This window comes from Papaver somniferum, chromosome 8 (assembly GCF_003573695.1).
Source record: "Papaver somniferum cultivar HN1 chromosome 8, ASM357369v1, whole genome shotgun sequence".
NCBI lineage: Eukaryota > Viridiplantae > Streptophyta > Magnoliopsida > Ranunculales > Papaveraceae > Papaver > Papaver somniferum.
This window is the reverse complement of record NC_039365.1, coordinates 102,185,587-102,208,352: the sequence shown is the minus strand read 5'-3', so window position 1 is coordinate 102,208,352 and position 22,766 is coordinate 102,185,587. Positions and strand designations below refer to the sequence as shown.

General features: G+C 38.2%; 1 protein-coding gene and 1 pseudogene across 3 annotated transcripts; both read right to left on the bottom strand.

The window, feature by feature from the left end:
• Positions 1 to 586: 586 nt before the first annotated feature.
• On the bottom strand, positions 587 to 5,720 carry LOC113302359 (F-box/LRR-repeat protein At3g48880-like). Of its 3 annotated transcripts, XM_026551272.1 has the most exons (4): positions 5,674 to 5,720; positions 5,434 to 5,506; positions 1,562 to 1,933; positions 587 to 1,448 (listed from the first exon to the last, which is right to left on the bottom strand). In XM_026551272.1, the coding sequence occupies exons 3-4, from the start codon at positions 1,918 to 1,920 to the stop codon at positions 890 to 892; spliced, it is 918 nt and encodes a 305-aa protein (XP_026407057.1). In that variant the 5' UTR covers positions 1,921 to 1,933; positions 5,434 to 5,506; positions 5,674 to 5,720; the 3' UTR covers positions 587 to 889. The 3 variants fall into 3 exon arrangements, with proteins under 3 accessions (XP_026407057.1, XP_026407056.1, XP_026407058.1); XM_026551271.1 differs by lacking the exon at positions 5,674 to 5,720 and having other exon boundaries at positions 5,365 to 5,504; XM_026551273.1 differs by lacking the exons at positions 5,434 to 5,506; positions 5,674 to 5,720 and adding an exon at positions 2,660 to 2,751.
• LOC113302358 lies at positions 1,820 to 5,499 on the bottom strand (annotated as a pseudogene).
• Positions 5,721 to 22,766: the final 17,046 nt, after the last annotated feature.

Sequence of the window (22,766 nt, the reverse complement as noted above, 5' to 3'; positions counted from 1 at the left end):
AATAAACCAGCAGACAAGCTGGCTAAACGCTCTAGGAAGTTTCATATTAGTAGTCAGTGGATACAATATCCACCAAACTTATTGTTGCAGCTTTAAATGCTGACACACAACTTGTACTGAATTCTAGCTCTTAAATAAATTTTTCTCTTTGCATCAAAAAGAAAATAATAAGAAAAAAACAAAATTATACCGTTATATTTTTTGAAAAAAAGTAGGTAATTAAATTAAGAGAAAAAAAATAATTATACGTCATGTCATGTCAGCATTTAAAGAGTAGGACATACTTTGTGATCGACACCGCCACTTCCCCCGAGATGTGGCACCTAGCAAATGGGTTAACCTTTAGTGGCTCAATGAGGGTTCGCGGCTGAACGCCATGGACGAGTGCTCTTAGAAAAGTATCTACGAATTTGGGAGTCTGGGTAGATGAATGTAATGGATGCTGTGAAATTCGATCTTGGTTTTAGTCACCGCTGTTGCTTGGTCTGCCCGCGCAGGTTCGAAACCTGTTGTTCACGTTTTATTTTTTCGTTCATATGGAATGGTTTCCGGAAAGAAGAAAGAAAAAAGAACAAAGAAAAAAGATCGGAATTAAACCTAGCAATTATATCTGCTTCTTCAAGAAGTTCAGGAACAGGATACAAATTCTATCCATAGGCAACAAACATAGAAAAAAAGGTTAATCATATTTATTATTATTATACTACTAATGGGATCATCTATTTCTCATTCAGATGCGCTTTCTCCCCTGATTTCCCATCAGGCAGAAGAGAAAGCTGTCCATACCCTCACCCTAAGAGGCTGAATAAGATTCGCGAATACTGGAATAATCTACTCTACTCAGCATACTGGTCCAGATCTATGCCCCTCCCGAATCTCAAGGCACATATCAGAGAGCAAAGGAGCTTACCTCATCAGTACACCACAACCCTTCCTCATACTTATACCACCTTAACATACCATCATCCTTAATTGTTCTGGCGCAAAGGGTGCACGAGTTATCCTGGCAAGTTAAGAATTCTCGCAAACGTGAAGCCTTTTCAAGGATTGAATCGTCGAGCTCCCTGAAAACTTTTACTGAGGCAGGTGATGGAGGAGCTTCTACTAAAAGACAGTGAGAAATGTTGAGTACCTCCAAGTGTTCCAGGGAGTCCAAGAGATGCACCAATGCTTCTTTATGCAACTTCACACATCGAAGGCTCAATACCCTTAGCTTTGGGAGAAAAGTTACTATACTTGACGCAAAAAGAATATTGCAGGGACCCATAACCTTGAGTTGGCTGAAGTTTTTGCAGTTAGCACCAATTGCCTCCATAATGTAAGGAGGATTTGCAATCGTCGGCATCGTCAAAGATTCGAGCTCTTCCCACTGGTTAACTGCTTTGCAGATAGCGACTTTGGTAATTCTATTCCAAGCTGGTAAGACAAGCCGTTTGAGCCGTGGACACCTATACAAATTACAATTAAGTCTCAATTCATTATGTCAAAGATGATATCATACTAAAAACTATCAAAAGACTTTAAAACTTGATTAAATCAAACTGGCTTGAAAGTGCATTACCTTTCGGCAGCATAGATCAACTGACTGTCATTTGGGTAAGTATTGAAGTGAAACATTAAGACAGTTACACTTCCGCGGCTAAGACCCAAAGCAATCTTCAAAACTCTCATGAATGTTTGATCAGACTTCTCACCCACCCAAACATATGGTGCCGATGGAATCTGGATGAAGTGTGATTGTAGCATACGAAGATCAAGGGTCCTCCAAAGGACAGGATCACAACAAGCCAAGCGCCATGAGCTGCAGACTCGAGAGATCCCTGCAGTCAACTCAATAATGTTGAACGACTTGAATATCCTCACCAGGACATCAATTTCCATATCCTCCCATCTCCTTACTGTTGAGCTGTTTTCTTCCATCTCTTCCAAAATTCTGAGAAGAAGTAATACAAAGATGTGTCAGAAAAAACCTCCAGAGAGATCTTCCATCCCTTATTGCTGATTTCACAAAGCTGAAAGGTAAAATGAAATGCTTAATGGAATTAAACTCCTCGTACAAACAACTACTGATCACACTGACTAAAGAAACCCAATAGAATTCTAACATAACTGCAGTAATGATGGCGGACAAGTAACCAAAATTTCCATAACTCTAAGGTATACATATACATGCAAAACCTTAAATACTATTTTTATTAAACTTTTTGACAAAAAAAGGTTAAGTTGTTAAGGAAAAAAGATCACTCATTTTTCAAGTGATTTCAGTCATCCTGTCTAAATGGGTTCACAGCATCATTATAGAACTCTGTCAGGTCTACTTCCACCTCCATTAACTCTTATAGATGTCCAATTCATACAGTAATATATGGTATCAGGATTCTGAGCCACCACATAGCACTTGGATTCCCTGGATCACCAAGACCGATCTCGAGATATTTCATTATTCTCTTGTTTATGTCCTCTGTTCATTTTCATGCACCTCGATTGAAACTCACAGGCAGAGAACATACTTAACACACTTGACGATGTGCAACTTTAGCCCCTGTGTGTAACATTTCCAATTTAAACATTAAAAAGTTGCACTCAACTTTCAAATTCCACAGGCCATTGATCTCTCTTATCATCTAGATTAAGTTCCAAGGAAGTATGCTTCAATTACCTATCATTTCACACTCCTTAGTGGAAGACTTTACATGAAAATACACTTAAAAGCTCAACAAGTCTACCAATAATCCTTGCAAGAGCATTTTCCCTCACTGAAGTGATGAAAGCAATTTGCACCTCTCAAGATAACACGTCTCTGAAAGACCTCTGAAATAAACTTCATAGCATTGTGGCAGTCCCCACAGACGCGGAGGTTCTTATAAATTCTGATCGGTGCTCCAGGGGGATACTAAGAAGCCCAAAAGCAACGGCCAATTTTTCACTGTGGTAGCTAAGACCAAGTTCCTTTCCATCTTCATCCATGTCATGTAGCGCAAAGTTCATATCTGGAACGTACCCAGCTTCCTTTATCAAGATCATCATCTCTTCAAGTTTCAAATAAATATCGGCCTTCCTTGGGTGATTCCTATCTTCAATCATGAAAACATGAACTCTGTCATTCACTTCCATCCAACTATATCCAGGTTCCTTTTTGACCCCTCTTGATTTCATTAAACTACGAATTCTCCCAGCATCAACCCATCTACCAGCTGCTGAGTACATATTGGCCAATTGAACATATGCAACGGCATTTTTAGGTTCCAATTCGAAGAGGCTTTCAGCAGCCCAAACTGCCACTTCTAATTTACCGTGAGATCTACAAGCTGCAAGTAGTGCTTTCCACACAGTTGCATCTGGTTGAAAAGGCATTTGATTCAGCAACTCCACAGCTTTATCAATTTTTCCAGAACGCCCAAGAAGATCAATCATACAAGCGTAATGTACACCCCCCCGTTTAATACCGTGAACCATTTCCATAGATTCAAAGTAAAGGAGACCCTCGTCAACAAGACCTGCATGGCTGCATGCAAATAACAGACCTACAAAAGTAACATAATCAGTTCGCTCCCACTCAGGATCATCTGATTATAAAGCTGTAGAGAGTCTTTTCCCCTTCCATTTTGTGCGAACCCAACAATCAAAGCCGTCCAAGAAACCACATCTTTTAAATGCATCATACCAAAAACCAGATTTGCATCATCCAGACATCCACATTTTGCGTACATTGTCACCAATGAATTACCTACTGATAGAGATGAACCAAGACCACTTCTAACGAGGTTACCATGCACTTGTTTTCCAAATTCTAAGCAAGTTAACTCTGCACAGGCACTGAAAACGCTTGCAATGACAAAAAGATCAGGTTCAATTTCTGTGCCTCTCATTTCATAGTAAAGTTTAAGTGCCTCTTCATAAAATCCATGGCGAGCATGACCAGAGATCAGGGATGTCCATGAAACCACATCTCGGTCACCCATACTAAGGAAAACCCTAGAAGCACAATATAAGCTACCACATTTTGCGTACATATCAACAAGAGCATTGCCCACTAATTTATAGTTACCAAAACCAGTTTTTATAGTTAAGCAATGAACAGATCCGGCAGTTTCTAAATAAAAAATGGAAGCTAACGCATACAAAACAGACGGGTAAGTAAAATGGTCAATCTTCATCTGCCTTTGATGCATCTTTTTAAATAAAGATAAAGCTTCTTCATTGCACCCTTTCCTTACACATCCCATGATCAACGAGTTCCAAGAAACCACATCATCGACTTTCATATACTCCAAGACCCTTTCTGCAGAATTTACATCCCCACATTTTGCATACATATCAACTAATGAACTCTCAACAAAAGCATTAAACTCGAACCCACTACGAATGATGGAACAGTGAACCTGCATACCAAATCTAAATGCAGAATTTGCAGCACAAGCTGTCAATATACTTGGGAATGTGAACTGATTCATTCCAATACCTTCAGATTTCATATCACGAAAACACTCCATTGCTTGTAGTCCATAACCGTTCTGTGAGTACCCGGTAATCATGGTATTCCATAATACAAGATTATTGTTATCCAGTATCATGTGGAACAAATATTCGGCTTCTGAAATCTGCTTGCATTTCGCATACATATCAACTAAGCCAGTGACAACGAAAAGGTTCAAATCAAATTGAGTTTTTATAGCGTGGGCATGAATTTGCTGCCCTCTCTGTAACAAAGCAGAGATGGAACAAGCACGAAGAGCACTACCTAGTGTGTATTGATTGGGTCTTAATCCTTCGAGCTGCATTAGCCAGAATAACCTAAAAGCTTCTGTTCCACATCCCTGATGTGAATATCCAGAGATCAGGGATGACCAAGCAATTGAACTAGGGTGTGGAGTTTCACTTAAGAGTTGTTTTGCCTCAATCAGGCGATCTGATCTGGCATAAGCAGAAATCATTGTATTCCACGTGAACTCGTCTTTGTCAGACATTTTGTCGAACAAGTGACGAGCTTCATCCACCCGACCAGATTTACCTAAATCATTTAATAGTCGATTTGAAGCAAAAGTGTCGAAATGTGTAGCTGTTAATTTGGCAACGGCATGGATTTGACAAAGCGGTTGTTGCATTTGATTGACTTTTAGACATAGTGTCCTGATACAACATAATCGCAAAGATCCCTGACTCAATTTGCTCATTCACCACTTCCACTAATCTCTCTATTTTCAGACTTCCAATCTGAAAATAAAAATCGTCAAGGTCACCTAGGAAAATCTTGTATTTTAATGTAGGGAAAACTAACACAATCACGTAGTTTAAGTAATGTTGAAGCAGTAATTCATCTAACATCAAATCAAGGAATAATTGGAATTGACAACTACTACTCACATATAAGAGAGAAATTAACGATAAAATAACCACAAAAACTTCGATCGAATGTGTGGAGTATGAACTAACACAGAATAGTAGACTGAGTATGTGTCCGCGCCAGTCTGCTTCAGAACCCCACCCTTGACGTAACAAAATGTACCTAATCACAAAAGGAAATTACGCTAAATTATACATAAAAAATGAACAAAAATGAAAATGATACGGTACAATATAAACAATGAATATTTCTACGTGAAACCAAATAATCAGAACTATTATCAAGATTTACAAAATCCAAATAAATCTCCACAAAGATCTAAACATTACTTTTGTGAATTCCACTTGCACTTTCCAGCAAATTTTCCAAACAAAGTCGAACCTTAAAAGAATTCCTGAAATGAAAACCTAACTCATGTGCAATTTAAACTACAAAAATAACATTCATGTATGGCAAAATTCAAATTTCTTCCTACTCTCTACAGAGTTTGGAGGGAACTTTCATTTTTATTTTAAAATTTCATGCAAGAAAAACGAAATTTCACAGCAATCAAAACCTTCCTAATACAGATCAGTTGAGTAGAGAAGAACTGTTTCTAATTCCGATTCCATAAAAATCAAGTGCGGATTTTAGTATTGATATAAAAAAAATTGATTCTAAGGGAGAGAATGAGACCTGGAATGTTTTCCTTTTCGATTAACAATTTGTCTGTGATTTTTGATTTTGTGTCTCTTGGTTTGTCGAAGTTATTACAAACAGCAGCAAAGAAAAGAGGTCAAGTGCGGACAACAGAATTACTGAAAACTCCCCGGCCCTTTTCTCCATGTACAACAATAGCTGGTGTGTAACACGTGTGTCATTCATTTTTATTTTATTTTTTTCTCGGAAGGAAGTGTTATAAATCAATTTTATTTACTACGATGCCATTTGTGAGACATAAACCATGAAACTTCTCCTATCATCTTTCTTCTATTTTCAGATTCTTGGTTTCACAACGCATAATCACGCCCGTTTTAATCATTGAGCAATTTATTATGACTATTGAAGAGAAAAAAAAAATTCCAAAATATAAGGTGATTTAAACGGAAAAAGAAAAGGAATAGTCTTTTATTATCGCACTATGACGATTAATCATCTAACGTCTTTTTTTTTTTCTTATTTCTCCGTAGCTAAAAAATTCTTGATTCACGTTGTTGTGATCTTCCCAGTCGGGATTACCAATAATCTGCATGTAGTGGTAATATTAGAGCGCCCCATCAATACTGTTAGGATGTTACATAGATAATTGTGTTTCCGTTCGATGTATAACACGCGTCTGTAATTCAGTGAGTGGTATTAGGGTTAATGATTATCTGAAATCTATGATCCGGAAATTATGAAATTAGAAACCATTCGGCTGCGTTCGTAGAACTCGGATTTGGCTCGAATCCTTGGATCTGAAAGGTTCTTTTTTATCATTTTCATTATCCTGACTGTTTAATTATTATAGTAATATAACAATTAGCCTCAGATCGCTTCGAGAGAAAAAATCTGACGACGTTCGAAGATTTTCAAGAGGATGTTGAAAAACGCACAATTGAAATCAATCAACTCAGATCTGACTTCGCTACGTTATCAACAGATCTCTCATCTAAGATTAACTCATTTCACTTTTAAGGCTTTCGGATATACCTAGCAACAACCAACATAGTCCAGAAAGGGACAATGGATTTCATATAGAGAATGTTACTAGCCAGAGTTTTTTTCATAACCCACAGAATGGTGTTCATTACTAACCTCATCGCGTACAAAAACTTGACTTCCTAGGTTTGATGGGGATAATCTTAAAAGATGGATCCAAAAAAGTGAGAGATATTTTCAGATTAATAGCATTGAGGAACATAAGAAGGTAGATATTGCAGCAATACATCTTGAGAGTAAGGTTGAAAAATGATTTTTATTTTTCAAGTTAATAAACATTGTATAACATATCATGACTTAGCTACACATATTTGTGCTCGATTTGAAAATCCAATTGAAGAAAACTTTGTGGGTAGCTTTAATAAATTAGTACAAAGTTTTTATGTTGATGATTATTAGGAAGAGTTTGAGTCTCTAAGAGCATTAACGCTTAATATGAACCCCTCTTTGACTGAAGCTTATTTTATCATGAGCTTAATCAGTGGACTGAAATTAGAAATGTGTAGATTTGTGGTTATGTTCTATCCTACTACACTAACACAAGCTTTTTCCTTAGCTAGATTACAAGTACAAAAATACACTTTATCTGCCCAAGTGTCACACCTTCAAACACCCCAGATATTTTCTGTGAAAGTGTAACCCGACAGTACAGTGGTTCTGCGAACGAAACTTCGCCCACCTGCACTTCAGCCTTATAAGTTTGCACGAATGCAAACAGCCAACTCTTCAATTCACTAGCGGAAACCTTTACTCTTCTTTCTCTTTGCTTAAACTTCTCAAATGTACCCCGTAATACATTCAATTCGTGCCATACTTTGCTAATAATAATCAGCCAACCAAAAACACTTAGAACATGACACAATCATCTCATTTTATTGCATAAAAGGGAAGATATACAAAACTTGCCCACTTAGGGACTTGCACAGACTTGTCCACCTTGAACCAAGCCTTAACCTTACAAAAACACTCTCAATTCGAGTCTCACACTCTCATGTGCTAGCCTTCCGAATTTCCCCTGCCTTAGAAGTATTTATACAGCAGCTTTACTTGCCAAAACCGTGCACAACTGATGCACACGCCAGGGACAGCCATTTGTCCCATGGAGCAGTTGCATAACCGCCAATACCTGTGCTAACTGGCAAGTTTTTCTCTAACTCGCGCCATTCATCCAACACCTGTCTTTTTGCAGTTGACAACCTTCTCCCACGATCATAAACTCCCTTTACAAATGTTCCCTCTTTGTCTCGCGTGTTTGGCATGCTTGTGAAGCTCTCAACCAACCCATAACCGTCACTTGAGCTGTATTGCGCCACTTGTTGCACCATACTGGAATTTGGACTTAAACTGATGCCAGCCACCTTGGCACTGCCAAATTCTTGCTTTAAGCTCATGCATGTACCATCCTTATGCTTTCATCACCAATGCCATGTTATGAACCTAGATGAGATTCACAACAAGAATAAGATAGAGATAGTAGTAACGCCAAGATCCTCCCGGATCAAGCCTCCCGGTTCTAAGAACACGATTTAATCGATTGAACGATTTACTTTTTGATTGATTTCTTAGCTACCTTCTACATTACAGACACATGCTTATAAAGATAGACTTTCAGACCCTAATATCTACGCCTAAAACAACTCCAGGTGGTTCCATCTAGACCATCCTTACAAGTGATATTAGCACCCACTAATGAACTAAACACCACCACTATAAACTTTACTACACTCAGACTGATAATTGATAAGGGGACTCCTCTATCATATGAGGTACATGACAATACCATCCCCTTCAGAACATCCTTGTCCTTGAGGATGAGGGTTAAGAAAAATTGCTTGGTAAGTTGACATGGAGAAGATTGTCGCTGCCTTTGTGTCAAGTAAGGTATGGGGAACTCCTCTCTCATATGAGGTACATGATGACGTGTTGTCACTGCCTTTGTAGCACCATGAATAGCCAAGCTAATGAAACAAAACTTCGCCTACGCCGCCAAACTTCTTACACTCCACAAACTGAATTCCCCCTTCCAGTAATCCACACATAGCAGCATATTGACAATTTGAATCGCCCATAGCAAACATTTAGTCTCAAGGTTAAAGAAGTCACCGTTAAGGTCTGTAAGAACTCCAACTCCCAATCTATCCATCAACTCCTTATTTTCCTGCGTAATGTAATGATCAAACATGAGTCTATCCCCTCCGTTAAAGGACAACAGTGGATACTTCCTTGTGCTCATTCTCGCAAGGTAAAGATGTGGAGTATCTTCATGACCCCCAGTCGGATATGTAATCAAACAAAAAACCATTCCAAAACAGTCTTGTTGTTACCTATAATTGAATGGTGTAGCTTCTTCACCTCTTGTTGAGCTATCAGAAACTGACTCTGATTAACATACTTGGCTGTAATCCCCGGGCGAACCTTTGTCTGTTTACTCTTGGTAGTATAAATCATCACCACACATGTGAGAAGTATAAGAAAAGTGGAAGGATAAAGTTCCTTGATAAGTGAGTAGACACAATAAACTTGAGCCTCAGAATTTGCTGAAATAGTCCACCTCAAATAGATCCTCAACATCAGCACATTTATATTGTGAATGACCCTCGGTTTAGGTTTTCCCTTAAGATCCACCAGTAGACTGAACTTCTCGATGCATAGAGACCCAGGTGGTATAGCTGGACTAATAAAAGATGGAGACAAGAGAAATTAGCACATAACATGAACTCTCGATGGAGTATCCAAGTACAAATTTTGCTTGCTCATGAAAAATGCTGCAATTTGCGGCTCAGCTTCCGAGTTATTCAGTAATCTCAGATGGAATATGAGAGGTCCATGGAAACTCCCAAGGAATTTTTGTAATGCTCTCGTTAACAGAGTATAGTTGACACCCTTTTATTTCTCTCGTACTATCATGTCTTTAGTGGTGAAGACACTCAGTTCCTCCAAGAGTTGTGGAATAATACCATTACGATACCCAGCTAATACATTCAAGACTTCACTCCCACTATGATGTATCTTAGGCAGTTGAGTGAAAGCTTCGCTCTCTTTACTAAGCAACCCATCCCCGACTGCTGAGAACATGGGTATTAAGATATATGTAAACTCCTTCCCACGGATCTGTTGCACATGAACTTCTATAGTATCGACAACCCTTAATGTGTTACCCCTGCAAAGTTCAGGATATCTGTGAAACAACAAAACCAGATGAAATAATATTGAAGTATCGAGTGGAAGGACACAAGATCTAAGAGAATAAACTTCCATTTTATCAATCAAACTACACTTCGATTGTAAAAGAACAATTGCTTCTCTCCACATCTCCAACAGTTAATACTTATGTTGAATTTCTAGCAGTCGATTCTGGATTGAGTTTGAACTGGCTGTAACTGAACTCTTCTGAGCCTTAACTACTGTAGTGAAAAAATTGATATCTTCAACCAACTATTAAGCAACCTGCAGATTATTTGCTTGGCCAAACCCACTATGTCTTGTCATTTGCTCAATCAGATTAGTTCAGAGAACAATAATTTGATGTAGCATTTCATCACACCACTTGCAAGCATCAAGATTCCTAACCCTTTTCTCTGGAAAAACTCATTCGATCCCTCAAACAGAAATTCTAATGAGTACCCCTGTTTGAAAACAAGCTCATGAATAGGTTATGTCACATAATCATCCCACCATTTCAAACAGACATAACAATTAAAAACACACCCAAGTGTGTCGCATTTAACAACATATGAATTCCATATACTGAATTTGAACTCCTTCCCACAATCTAATAATGGCTTACTATAAACAAGATAAAGATACTTACAAACACCATCATTCGAACTCCATAAACCATGTGGGAACAATTTGAATTTCCACCTCAGGTACTCAATCCACATCAAGCAGTTTAATAGAGATATAAGTCATCTCTCACAGATTATACGGCTTCCATACACTTCATTTATGAGCAGAAGAGAGAGCAAAAAGAAACTTATTCTCGAGAAATAGAAGTAACTTTTCACAATTGTAGGAAGTGAAAGAAGCATCAGAAGATAATCAAACTCCTCCAAAGGTATTTTCAGCACTTTCGCATGCGACTGTGCAAATACCCCTACCTTTATATTTATCTCACAAACAGATTTGCCATCACAAGTATCAATGAAAATCAACCCATTCGGAACCATCAAACTAAAATTAAGCATACCAAAACTGAAATATGGACTGCTTGTATTGTGATAAGAGTACCTGATCCCCATGCATTCAAACAACTTTCCTCCATCAAAAGTCCGACGAGCAGTAACGATGATCACGAAGAAGAATTCATCGACTATTAAGTAGTAGCTCGCCTTAACCAGCTGAAGTTGTAAGAGAAAACCATCTCCAACACCACTCAAATTCTGAACTACACTCTCAGGCATTATATCAAACAGCTTCCTAACAACAAGTTTGTCTTCATTTTTAACCAATAAAAACACCATTGAATTCTCAACAACCATTCCAGTTGATACCCAAGTTTTAAAATACCCTCATAAATAACTTTCTCATTGAATTTAGTCATTATAATCAATCCATTACAAAAATTCAAACAACAATCAAATAAATCACCGTATAACTTAAAACCTCTCTTAACACCATACGAACACCTTCCAATAAGTTCAAAATATTTGCCACGATCAAATAGGGTATGGGCAGAATTGAGAATAATGTAAAAACATTCACAAATTAATTGATTAGGGTTGTTATTGGATGGTACATGTAAGCTCATCAGTTTTCCACAATCTTTCTCTTCGTCGAAGAAAAACAAGGGAATGAGAAATTCGGAATCGATAGTATCTACATCTTCTTCTTCGTCAAAGAAGTAAGAAGGAATCAACTCAAATTCATCTTCGTCTTCTTGTTCTGCTTCAATGGAATAAGAAGGAATCAACTCACAATCATCTTCTTGGTTGACAATCTCCTCAATAATCTCAGTTTTGGCAACTACCGGTTCTTCAGATGGTTGAAGCTGAGTTGATTCAATAGATTTGTTGAGTGAGTCCAAATTGGTTTTCAGTGATGAAAATGTAACTATCCATTTGATGAAGAGCCTGTTGTCAATTGGGGAAGTTTAAATCCAACACCACCTTCGATTTCTCCAACCGCATATAAGATAATCTCTTCTCTACAAGTCGAATCACCTCCAACTGAGAAAGTAAATCCCCCATTGCAGAGTACGCACAGAATTGTCTGGATGATACCAATTGTTATGAACCTAGATGAGATTCACAACAAGAATAAGATAGAGATAGTAGTAACGCCAAGATCCTCACGGATCAAGCCTCCTGGTTCAGAGAACACGGTTTAATCGATTGAACGATTTACTTTTTGATTGATTTCTTAGCTACCTTCTACGTTACAGACACATGCTTATAAAGATAGACTTTCAAACCCTAACATCTACGCCTAAAACAACTCCAGGTGGTTCCATCTAGACCATCCTTACAAGTGATATTAGCACCCACTAATGAACTAAACACCACCACTATAAACTTTACTACACTCAGAACGATAATTGATAAGGGGACTCCTCTCTCATATGAGGTACATGACATGCCAACTCCTTAAACTCACTCTAGTAACTCTTGGCGTCGTATGCTTCACTATGCCAACTTGCATGACAATGGCAATGCCACTCTTGCATTACCAACTTGTTTGCACTTGTCCAAGCTTTTGGCCCTGCTTGGAACTAATGCATAGACTAACTCTTAGTCTATTCCACTTCCTTGCATCGTCCTTGAGTTTGGGCTAACTCAATTCCATGGACATGCCAACATGCCAACTCGCATGTCGCATGTTGCATCTTGCAACTTTGGCCTGGTCTTGCCTTTGCCTTAATGAAGCTCCATTGTGTCGGTCAATAGATTCATTCCTTAGCCAAATGTCTTTACAATAAAGTGTTGCACTTTCACTTCATTGGCGCTGCGAGGTTATGCCATTCTTGGCACTTGACAGTCTATACCGTATACCGCTATTATGGCTCCGTGATGCGCCATTACGGCTATACTGACTTGGCATGTAACTCTGTAACGCGTCATCACTATGCGTCACTTGCATCACCGTAATAGACCTCCCCACCTAATCCGTTCAACGTCCTCGTTGAACGTAACCCAGTATGAACACCATACTTGTCTTAACTTTGCTTCATCTGCTTTCAGAACCTTTTCTGAAAATCGGCAACTACTTTTGGCTAAACCCTTGCCAGTGGTCCCCTCTGATTGCATCCGCATCACTTAGCTTTACTGCTTTGCCATTGATCCCATCTATTTGAGCCACACATTAACGTTGTGCACTACGCTTCAGCTGCCACCCAAATCATGCATCAATACCCAAATACAACCTGAAATTCTTCCTTTGCCAATTCCTCCAAATTTGGCCTGAATTTCGCCTCGAATCATTTACGCCTAAGTGTATGCACAGAATGATTCTTCTCAACTTGAGCACTACGATTATTGCTATAGCCTTTCGTCTCCCGACTTTGCCTTTTACTCAACATAACAAGGACTTATATATGACTTGGCTTCATTTTCAATCAGTTTTGCTGGCAACCCGCCTTTGGACTGTTTTCCTACTCGCCTCTTCGTTAAACATGTCACAAAGTGTATAGAGGTTTCTCACGCACAGAATACCCACATATGCCACTTCATGCCTTGCCAAACTCTGTTCGTGCCAACACCATCCAAGAACTCATTTCTATGGATTTGGCCACTAAGTATACACTCTTTATACTTATGCCATGTTGCATATCCGAACTGAACTTGCAAGTTTTACCTTGCTTAACCCACTGAAGCAAAACTATTGAGTTGCACAGCCCATCTCCATAACTGTGACTAACTATCTCTTGGACATAACTTAGCTAACCCTTTAGTTGTCCATATGCGTAGCCTCTAAAGCCAATAGGTCTCCAACTATTTCTTTGAACTGCATTGCATGTTTCCTGGAAAGAGTGTGCATCTTTCTCTAGGCCATGAGTTATACCCAACTCATGCTTGCTGATGAAATGATTTCTAACTTGCTGCATTGCTTGCACTGTCGCCGCCCATCTGCCATCGTGATATATTGCAATCCCCAAACAACAATATCATTTTCGCATCAACTAGGACCCTGTCCAATGCTTTGCTTATTAGCTTTCAACTTATCTTGTCATTGCATACGTTATGCTATGTCTGATACTCGCAGTATCTTCCCATGAACTAGTTTTACTTCGTAAATAAAGAGGCAAGACTTTATAAACGAAAACACCCTTATTCATTACTGCTCTTACATGAAAAGACCATGTACCATTACATGATTGATCCGCCGATCTCTTTTGGAAAGCTAAAACTTCTACTTGCTTATACCAAAGCAAAGTATATACAAACTTGAAGACTCAAATAAAAGTTTGTACTACCAAACTATACACACAGAGTTTTCAACAACCAACAAACTAAAACTATGCCAAACAAGATCAGAAAATGCCTCATTTTCTACACTAGGTGTTTCCAAAGGAGACAACAACACACCTTCTTTTTCTTAGCTTAGTTTCTACCTTTGTCGAAGTGTGCAACAACTTCACTGCGTGGTTTCTTCCTTGAACCTTCACTTCGGCCTTCACGAGTCTTGCTAGAATGACTCCCATAGTCATCCCAAACTGATGCATTGAGTTGCACCTTGAGTGGACAGCTTCTTGAGAAATGCAAACCTTTGCAAATGAAACATCCCCTATACTTACGGGCTGAAGGGAATAATTAATCTTCCTTAGGTTCATGCTTACGCTTGCTGCCAACAAATTTTTCATTTCCTTTGGCCTTACCTTCAAAGCTTTGCACATCTTCAATCGTTGTGCAACTGGCAAGCTCTCTTACCGCCTGAATAGCCATCTGGATATTCTGAATTTTACGCCTCTTGAGTTCAGCAATGAGCACCGAACTCGCGCCACTCAGAAATTGGATCATTTGATCATCTTCACTCATGCCACGTACTTCTTGCACTAATGCAAGGAAGTTTTCAGCTTAGGCCTGTGGTGTATCCGTCATTTTTAGCCTACGTAAACTTTCTCTTGTGTACTAAGCACCATTGCTTGGCCAGAACTGACATCTCAGTCCATCTTTCATGCCATTCCATGACATAGGATTGGCATAACCAACAGCTTCATCTTCTTGCAGCATAGTTCTCCACCAAACCTTTGCATCACCACCAAGGTAATTGCCTGCGAGAGTTACTTTTTGTCCTTCCCCGGTTCCATTCGCCTCAAAGTATGCCTCAACGTCATACAAGAAATTCTTAATTTCTCTGGCATTTCTGGAACCAGCGTAAATTCTTGGTTCGGAGATAAGATTAGCGCTTTCTCCATGCACCTTTGCCCCTACAAACATGCCATCACTGATTAACTTGTGAATATCTTCCATCTCATCTGACATCTGCATCACATGACTTGTTAGTATGGTATTTATGTCACTGAATTTCCCCTTCAATTCAGTCACTTCAACATTGGTATCTCCATTCAACAGGGTTGCATCAGACACCTTGTCCTCGACTGCACCTACCCTCTCGTCGAATCTTTTAAACCAATCTAACGTTCTTCCTTCAAGTAAATCCAACCTGCCATTATCTTCAGAAACAACAGGAATATCAAGGCCTTCTGCACTAATGTCAATGGTTATGTTGCCAGGATCACCATACTCCTCTAGTTAATCAAACGAACCCGGTAGTTCTTCGTAAATCACCATGCCATTAGAACCCATTTATAATGCAAACTTTCTGAATACAATGCAACAACTTACTTGCTCACAGGAAAATAGCTTAAGAGAGAAAGAAATATCAATGTATTATCCAACAAATACGCTTGAACTGTGTACCAAACACAGATCTGATACCCGTAGTGTCACACCTTCAAACACCCCAGATATTTCTGTCAAAGTGTAACCCGACAGTACAGTGGTTCTGCGAATGAAACTTCGCCCACCTGCACTTCAGCCTTATAAGTTTGCACCAATGCAAACATCCAACTCTTCAATTCACTAGCGGAAGCCTTTACTCTTCTTTCTCTTCGCTTAAACTTCTCAAATGTACCACATAATACATTCAATTCGTGCCATACTTTGCTAACAATAATCAGCCAACCAAAAACACTTAGAACATGACAAAATCATCTCATTTTATTGCATCAAAGGAAAGATATACAAAACTTGCCCACTTAGGGACTTGAACAGACTTGTTCACCTTGAACCAAGCCTTAACCTTACAAAAACACTCTCAATTCGAGTCTCACACTCTCATGTGCTAGCCTGCCGAATTTCCCCTGCCTTAGGAGTATTTACACAGCAGATTTACTTTCCAAAACTGTGCACAACTGATGCACATGCCAAGGACAGCCGTCTGTCCCATAGAGCAGTTGCATAACCGCCAATAACTGTGTTAACTGGCCAGTTCTTCTCTAACTCGCGCCAATCATCCAACACCTGTCTTTTTGCAGTTGGAAACCTTCTCCCACGATCATAAACTCCCTTTACAAGCGTTCCCTCTTTGTCTCGCTTGTTTGGCATGCTTGTGAAGCTCTCAACCAACCCATAACCGTCATTTGAGCTGTATTTTGCCACTTGTTGCGCCATACTGGACTTTGGCCTTAAAATGATGCCAGACACCTTGGCACTGCCAAATTCTTGCGCTAAGCTCATGCACGTACCATCCTTATGCTTTCATCACCAATGCCAACTCCTTAAACTCACTCTAGTTACTCTTGGCGTCGTATGCTTCACTATGACAACTTGCATGACAATGGCAATGCCACTCTTGCATTACCAACTTGTTTGCACTTTTCCAAGGTTTTGGCCCTGCTTGGAACTAATGCATAGACTAACTTTTAGTCTATTCCACTTGCTTGCATCATCCTTGAGTTTGGGCTAACTCAATTCCATGGACATGCCAACATGCCACATGCCAACTCGTGTGTTGAATGTTGCATCTTGCAACTTTGGCCTGGTCTTGCCTTTGCCTTAATCTAAGCTCCATTGTGTCGGTCAATAACTTCATTCCTTAGCCAAATGTCTTTACAATAAAGTGATGCACTTGCACTTCATTGGCCCTGCGAGGTTATGCCATTCTTGGCACTTGATAGTCTATACCGTATACCGCTATTATGGCTCCGTGATGCGCCATTACGGCTATACTGACTTGGACTGCAACTCTGTAATGCGTCATCATTATGCGTCACTTGCATCACTGTAATACCAAGCCACTATACCATTCTCTAAATCTTTCAGCAAGTCTTTCAATACCAATAAACAGTTTTCATCTTCCAATTTTCCACCTAAGCCTATCATAAGTTCACCTAACACACCCAAATATGCACCTTTAACTCCAAAATCTTTTTCACTCCTCATTCAAAACCAAACCCAACAATCCCATCCATCAAAAGACTCACTCAAAAAGAAATCAAAAAGAAAAGATATTAAGGGTTATGTTATAATTGTGATGATGTTTATAGGCCATGTCAATTCTGTAAAAGTAAACAAAAAATTTTAGTGTTACAAGTTGATCATAATGAACCACATGACGATGAAGAAGAGGAAGAAATTTTTGAGGAAGATGTTGAATCTCCAGTGCAGTCTGACATTGAGATATCTCTACATGCTCTCACAAGCAATGCAACTGGAGGTACCATTAGAATTCTTGGCATTCTTAAAAAACAAAAGGTTTCCATTCTTATTCATACAAGTAGTACCACATGAAAAACCGGGGGGTCTAACAACCACAACCAACAATTCGTTTGGCAATCTGAGAGGACTTACTCCAATATACTTTCTAGAGAATCAACTAGACAGTCAGACTCGATTAAAGTATATAAAATAGTTTAATATATCTAACATTTAATTCAATCCGCAATCAGCAAATAGAAATCTTCGAGCCCGATTGAATATAAGAGGAGTAACTTGAATGGTTCCAAAGACCAATGTTCAAGTGTCAATAAATTTAAATCAACAACCCAAGGTCGGATATTCTAATTGATTGAACTTAACGTACAACCTATGATATTTCAATTATATAACAAAATATAATGTGGAAAATAAATAACACGGACACCATAATTTTGTTAACGAGGAAAACCGCAAATGTAGAAAAACCCCGGGACCTAGTCCAGATTGAACACCAACTGTATTAAGCCGCTACAGACTCTAGCCTACTACCAATTAACTTCGAACTGGACTGTAGTTGAACCCTAATCAATCTCACACTGGTTCAAGGTACAGTTTTGTTCCTTACGTCTCTGATCCCAATAGGATACTACACACTTCATTCCCTTAGTTGATTACACCCACAACCAAGAGTCGCTACGACCCAAAGTCGAAGACTTGATAAACAAATTTGTCTCACACAGAAAAGTCTATAGATTGAATAAATTTGTCTCCCACAGAAATACCCAAGAGTTTGTGTTCCGTATTTTGATAAATCAAGGTGAACATGAACCAATTGATAAACCGGACTTATATTCCCGAAGAACAAACTAGTATTATCAATCACCTCATAATAATCTTAATCGACTAGCGAAACTAGATATTGTGGAATCACAAACGATGAGACGAAGATGTTTGTGATTACTTTTATCTTGCCTATCGGAGAAATTAACGCAACTACAAAGAAAATAGTTGGGCCTGGCTTCACAATCCCAATGAAGTCTTTGAAGTCGTTAACCTACAGGGTCTTGATAGAAACCTAAGGTTAAAGGAGAATCGACTCTAGTTTATGCAACTAGTAACACACAGTAGGTGTGGGGATTAGGTTTCTCAGTTGCTAGAGTTCTCCTTTATATAGTTTTCAAATCAGGGTTTGTAATCCAAGTTACCTTGGTAACAAGGAATTCAATATTTATCGTTAGATGAAAAACCTGATTTAACCAAGCTAATATCTTTCAACCGTTAGATCAAACTTATCTTGTTACACACAAATGAATTGTACCCTCATTTAGGTTTAAGTAACCGTACCCAAACGTGTACACCATGTTGGTTCACAAATAGTTTATCAAGGTTAGCCATATGATTACTCTCGTATCAACCTTATTCATCTTAACCATAACTAGTTCAAATGACTCAAATGAAACTAGTTAAAGAGTTGTTCAATTGTTATATTCTCATAGAATTATACAAGAACACAATTGAAGCAAAATCGGTTTGAGTCACTTGAATCAATCATGAACATTATAGCCACAGTTTGCAAAGATTGCATTCCTTATTGTATAAATGTTTATGTTCATAACCGATTTTAGAACTTTAACATTCAAGTATGCAAACGGGTACGCATACTTGAAATACCTGGACTAAGATTGGGTTTCGCCAGTACGCAAACGGCTACGCGAACTTTCAATCCCAGCAGAAATTTTTGGAAAATGAACCTGTACGCCAGTACGCAAACGGGTACGCGTACTTAGGTTCCCGGATTTCTCAAACCAACAGGTACGCAAATGGGTGTGCATACTATGGTTCCCGGACATGGATTACATATGTACAGGAGTGCACAACATGACATATACAATAATTGTTAAGTGTTCTAAACTCCAATTTCAATCATTGTAACTTTCTTAGGGATGACAATAGTAGTTTTCACATACTATTAGCATCGAAGCGATTTTCAAGTTATTGAAATGATCATAACGAAACATTCCAAGACAATACCAAATGATTGTATCACACAAACCATGTAAAATGTTACTCGGAAATTTTCACATGATATAAGATGAACTAGGTCGAAGCGAAAGCTTGCCAACACTTATTTCGAGAAATATGTAAGCAAGATAAACTCAGCTCGAAATCTCAAATGTGTATATAGAAAACCATATCGTAATACGACTTATGTCTCAATATAGGAGATAGAGTAGAAATAGACTTTCCAAGTAATAGATGAGTTTACGTCTCTACATACCTTTTATCGATGAAGTTCCATAAGCTCCCCTTAGCAGTTCTTCGTCTTCAAATGATGAACGCCGTGAAGTCTAAGCTCAACTATATAATCTATATCCTAGTCTGAGACATCTATAAATAGGATAGAAATCAAGACTTATAGTTTTGATCACTAACATTGACAAACATGATTGAGATAACAACGCATGCGAGTTCGACCGAGAAGTGCTCTAACAATCTCCCCTTTTGTCAATTTTAGTGACAAAACTATCAATACATATGGATTACAAAATAAGTAAAAATTTGTAGCTTCTCATCCAAATGCTTGATCTCCTTGGCATCTTCAACACGACTCGAATTCGTCACTTACAAGTACTCCATGATTCTAAACGTGTTCAACTCAGCATCATAGTTGTTGAAGATCCGTAGCGATAACAATGAGAAAACAAATGCTCTCAATCATTGTTATATACTGTCATAGTATTATTACACAGCATCAAAGTTCAATTGCATCACAACTTTGACAATAATACTATGGTGATATGTATCACTCCCCCTTAATCAATACTTCATCTCAACATGAAAACCACTCTCCCTTACATAATGATCCGTAAACTATATGTATTTGTAGTATGAAAGTACACGTTAATTCTCCCCCTTTTGTCAATATAAATTGGCAAAGGTACGAAAACTAGTGGGATCCTCACGAAATTTTCATAGAGATACTTCATGACCAATAGAGAATAACATACCAACTTATTTTGATGCAATCATAAAGCCAAAGCTAAATGCATTCATCAAGGAGTTTATAAAGATACAAGATAACCCTTATAATATTCCACAGCCGCACTCCCCACAAATATTTGGCAATTAAGCACAAGTTCAACTAAGAACTCTCCCCCATAATATGTCATTCCCGAAAGAACAACAAAGGCGACCTTTCTTTTACAAGAAAAGAAGGATTTATTTGGACATAACTAAATCACATGAAAACAAGAATTTGAATCCAAAAATCTCAATCGAATCAACCACAAAGATGATCAATTCAATTGGTCATGCTCGACATAAGAGAACTTACGGAGCAACACAATATGTGCACAAAAATGTAGATCGGAGATCGACCAATACTGCGAAATATACAAGAATTCATTCTATTTTTCATCAATATTTGCAAAATGACATATAATAGACATAATCCTTGTAAACAAAAGTGTATCCTTTTTTCCATCAAAATTTGCATACTGACATAAAAGGCTTTAACTTTTGTTTGTCAAAAGTTCATTCTATCTTTTATCAATATTTCATACCTACATAATAGAGATAACTTTTGAACAAGTATGGGACAGTCACAGGTTCACGGACGTAAACAACATATCCCATAATAATTTGCAATATATAAAATCATAAAGATTAACATTGCAAACATCATCTTCCAAGAAACTTAGAATTCAAATAAATAAATCTAAAAAACATGAAGATGAAAACGTTGGACATAGCTATGTGGACTTACAATAATGGCTATTCCAAACCCTATTTATTCTTCTAAAATCACCAAAAACAAATTCTCATAAGAAGATTTACTGGATATTGAGACCTCTGAAGAATTCTTTATCGTTCCCGGACTCTTTGTCGTCAACAGTCATAGGTACATAAGGTTCGTGAAGAAAGGAGTCAATTCCAACAAACCTTCTAGGTTGATGATGTCGAACCAGGGCCTTCTGAATTTCAAGAGTTCTCATAACAAAAGCCTTTATTTGATGAATCTCCTTCCTTGTTTCCTTCAACTCTTCAAGAACACCAGAAAACTTCTGAGAATTTGAAGGAACAACTCTTGGCTTCCTCACATTCCTTCTTTTTATTTTCAAAGTTGGAGGTAACGGAGATTTCTCTTTTCCCTTCATGATTGATGGCTTAACAATCATACTAACATCTTTTCCATCAGAACACATGATGCTTGGAGTATCCATACGTGTATGGGTTTGTGAGAGGAAATCACAATTTAAACTCAACAGGAAGTCTTAAGATGAAAAGATTTTCAGAGAAGGAAAAGGAATGTAGGGTTACGAAACCTTTAACCACACAGGTTCACGCACGCATAATCACAACCCTAAAGAGAGTAGAATTGTCAAGAATAACCCTTTTTTATTGATTAAACAGGGCAGTCCCTTCCAATATGAAAGAATTCCAATTTCACAAAACAAACGGGAAATCTAAGAAAACAAAAACATATTTTTCTTAAAGCCTGAGGTGTGCACAATCTTGTCTCTTTTAATCAGGCATATGAGACAAGATGCACAAAAACAACACAATTAAGTTGTGCTGCGGTGAACAACAATTTTTCCACCATAACCCTTTTGAAAGGAATTCATAGAACCTTGTCTATCAAAATGTTTAGACCATACTCTCGTTTCTAATGGTCTTGTCTTCTCTTTGGAAACTAACTTCTTTGAAGAGGATAAAATCTTACATACCTGAGTGGTTTTTTGAACAAGTTTAAGCTTGTTTGCTAGGCGATTTGCTCTTTGTTGAAGTTTATTGACATATCTCATCTTGTGTTTGTACTTGAAACACTTTGAAAGTTCATGACCTTTGAGTGAACAATAAGAGCATGTCAATGGATAAGATGATTCAGACGCCTGAGATGTGCAAGCTGCTAGGCACAGAGTGGAACCTGAAAAATCAGACAGAGAGTTTCCAATATAAAGTTTAATTTTCTCTTCCAGATTGCTTGTGTCTCCTTCTGAAATAATATCAAGATTGATGTATGTATTGCTACAATTATCAAAATCAATTCTTCACAAAGAAGCGCGACACTTGATTTTTCATCTTCATTGGAATCATCGTGATCA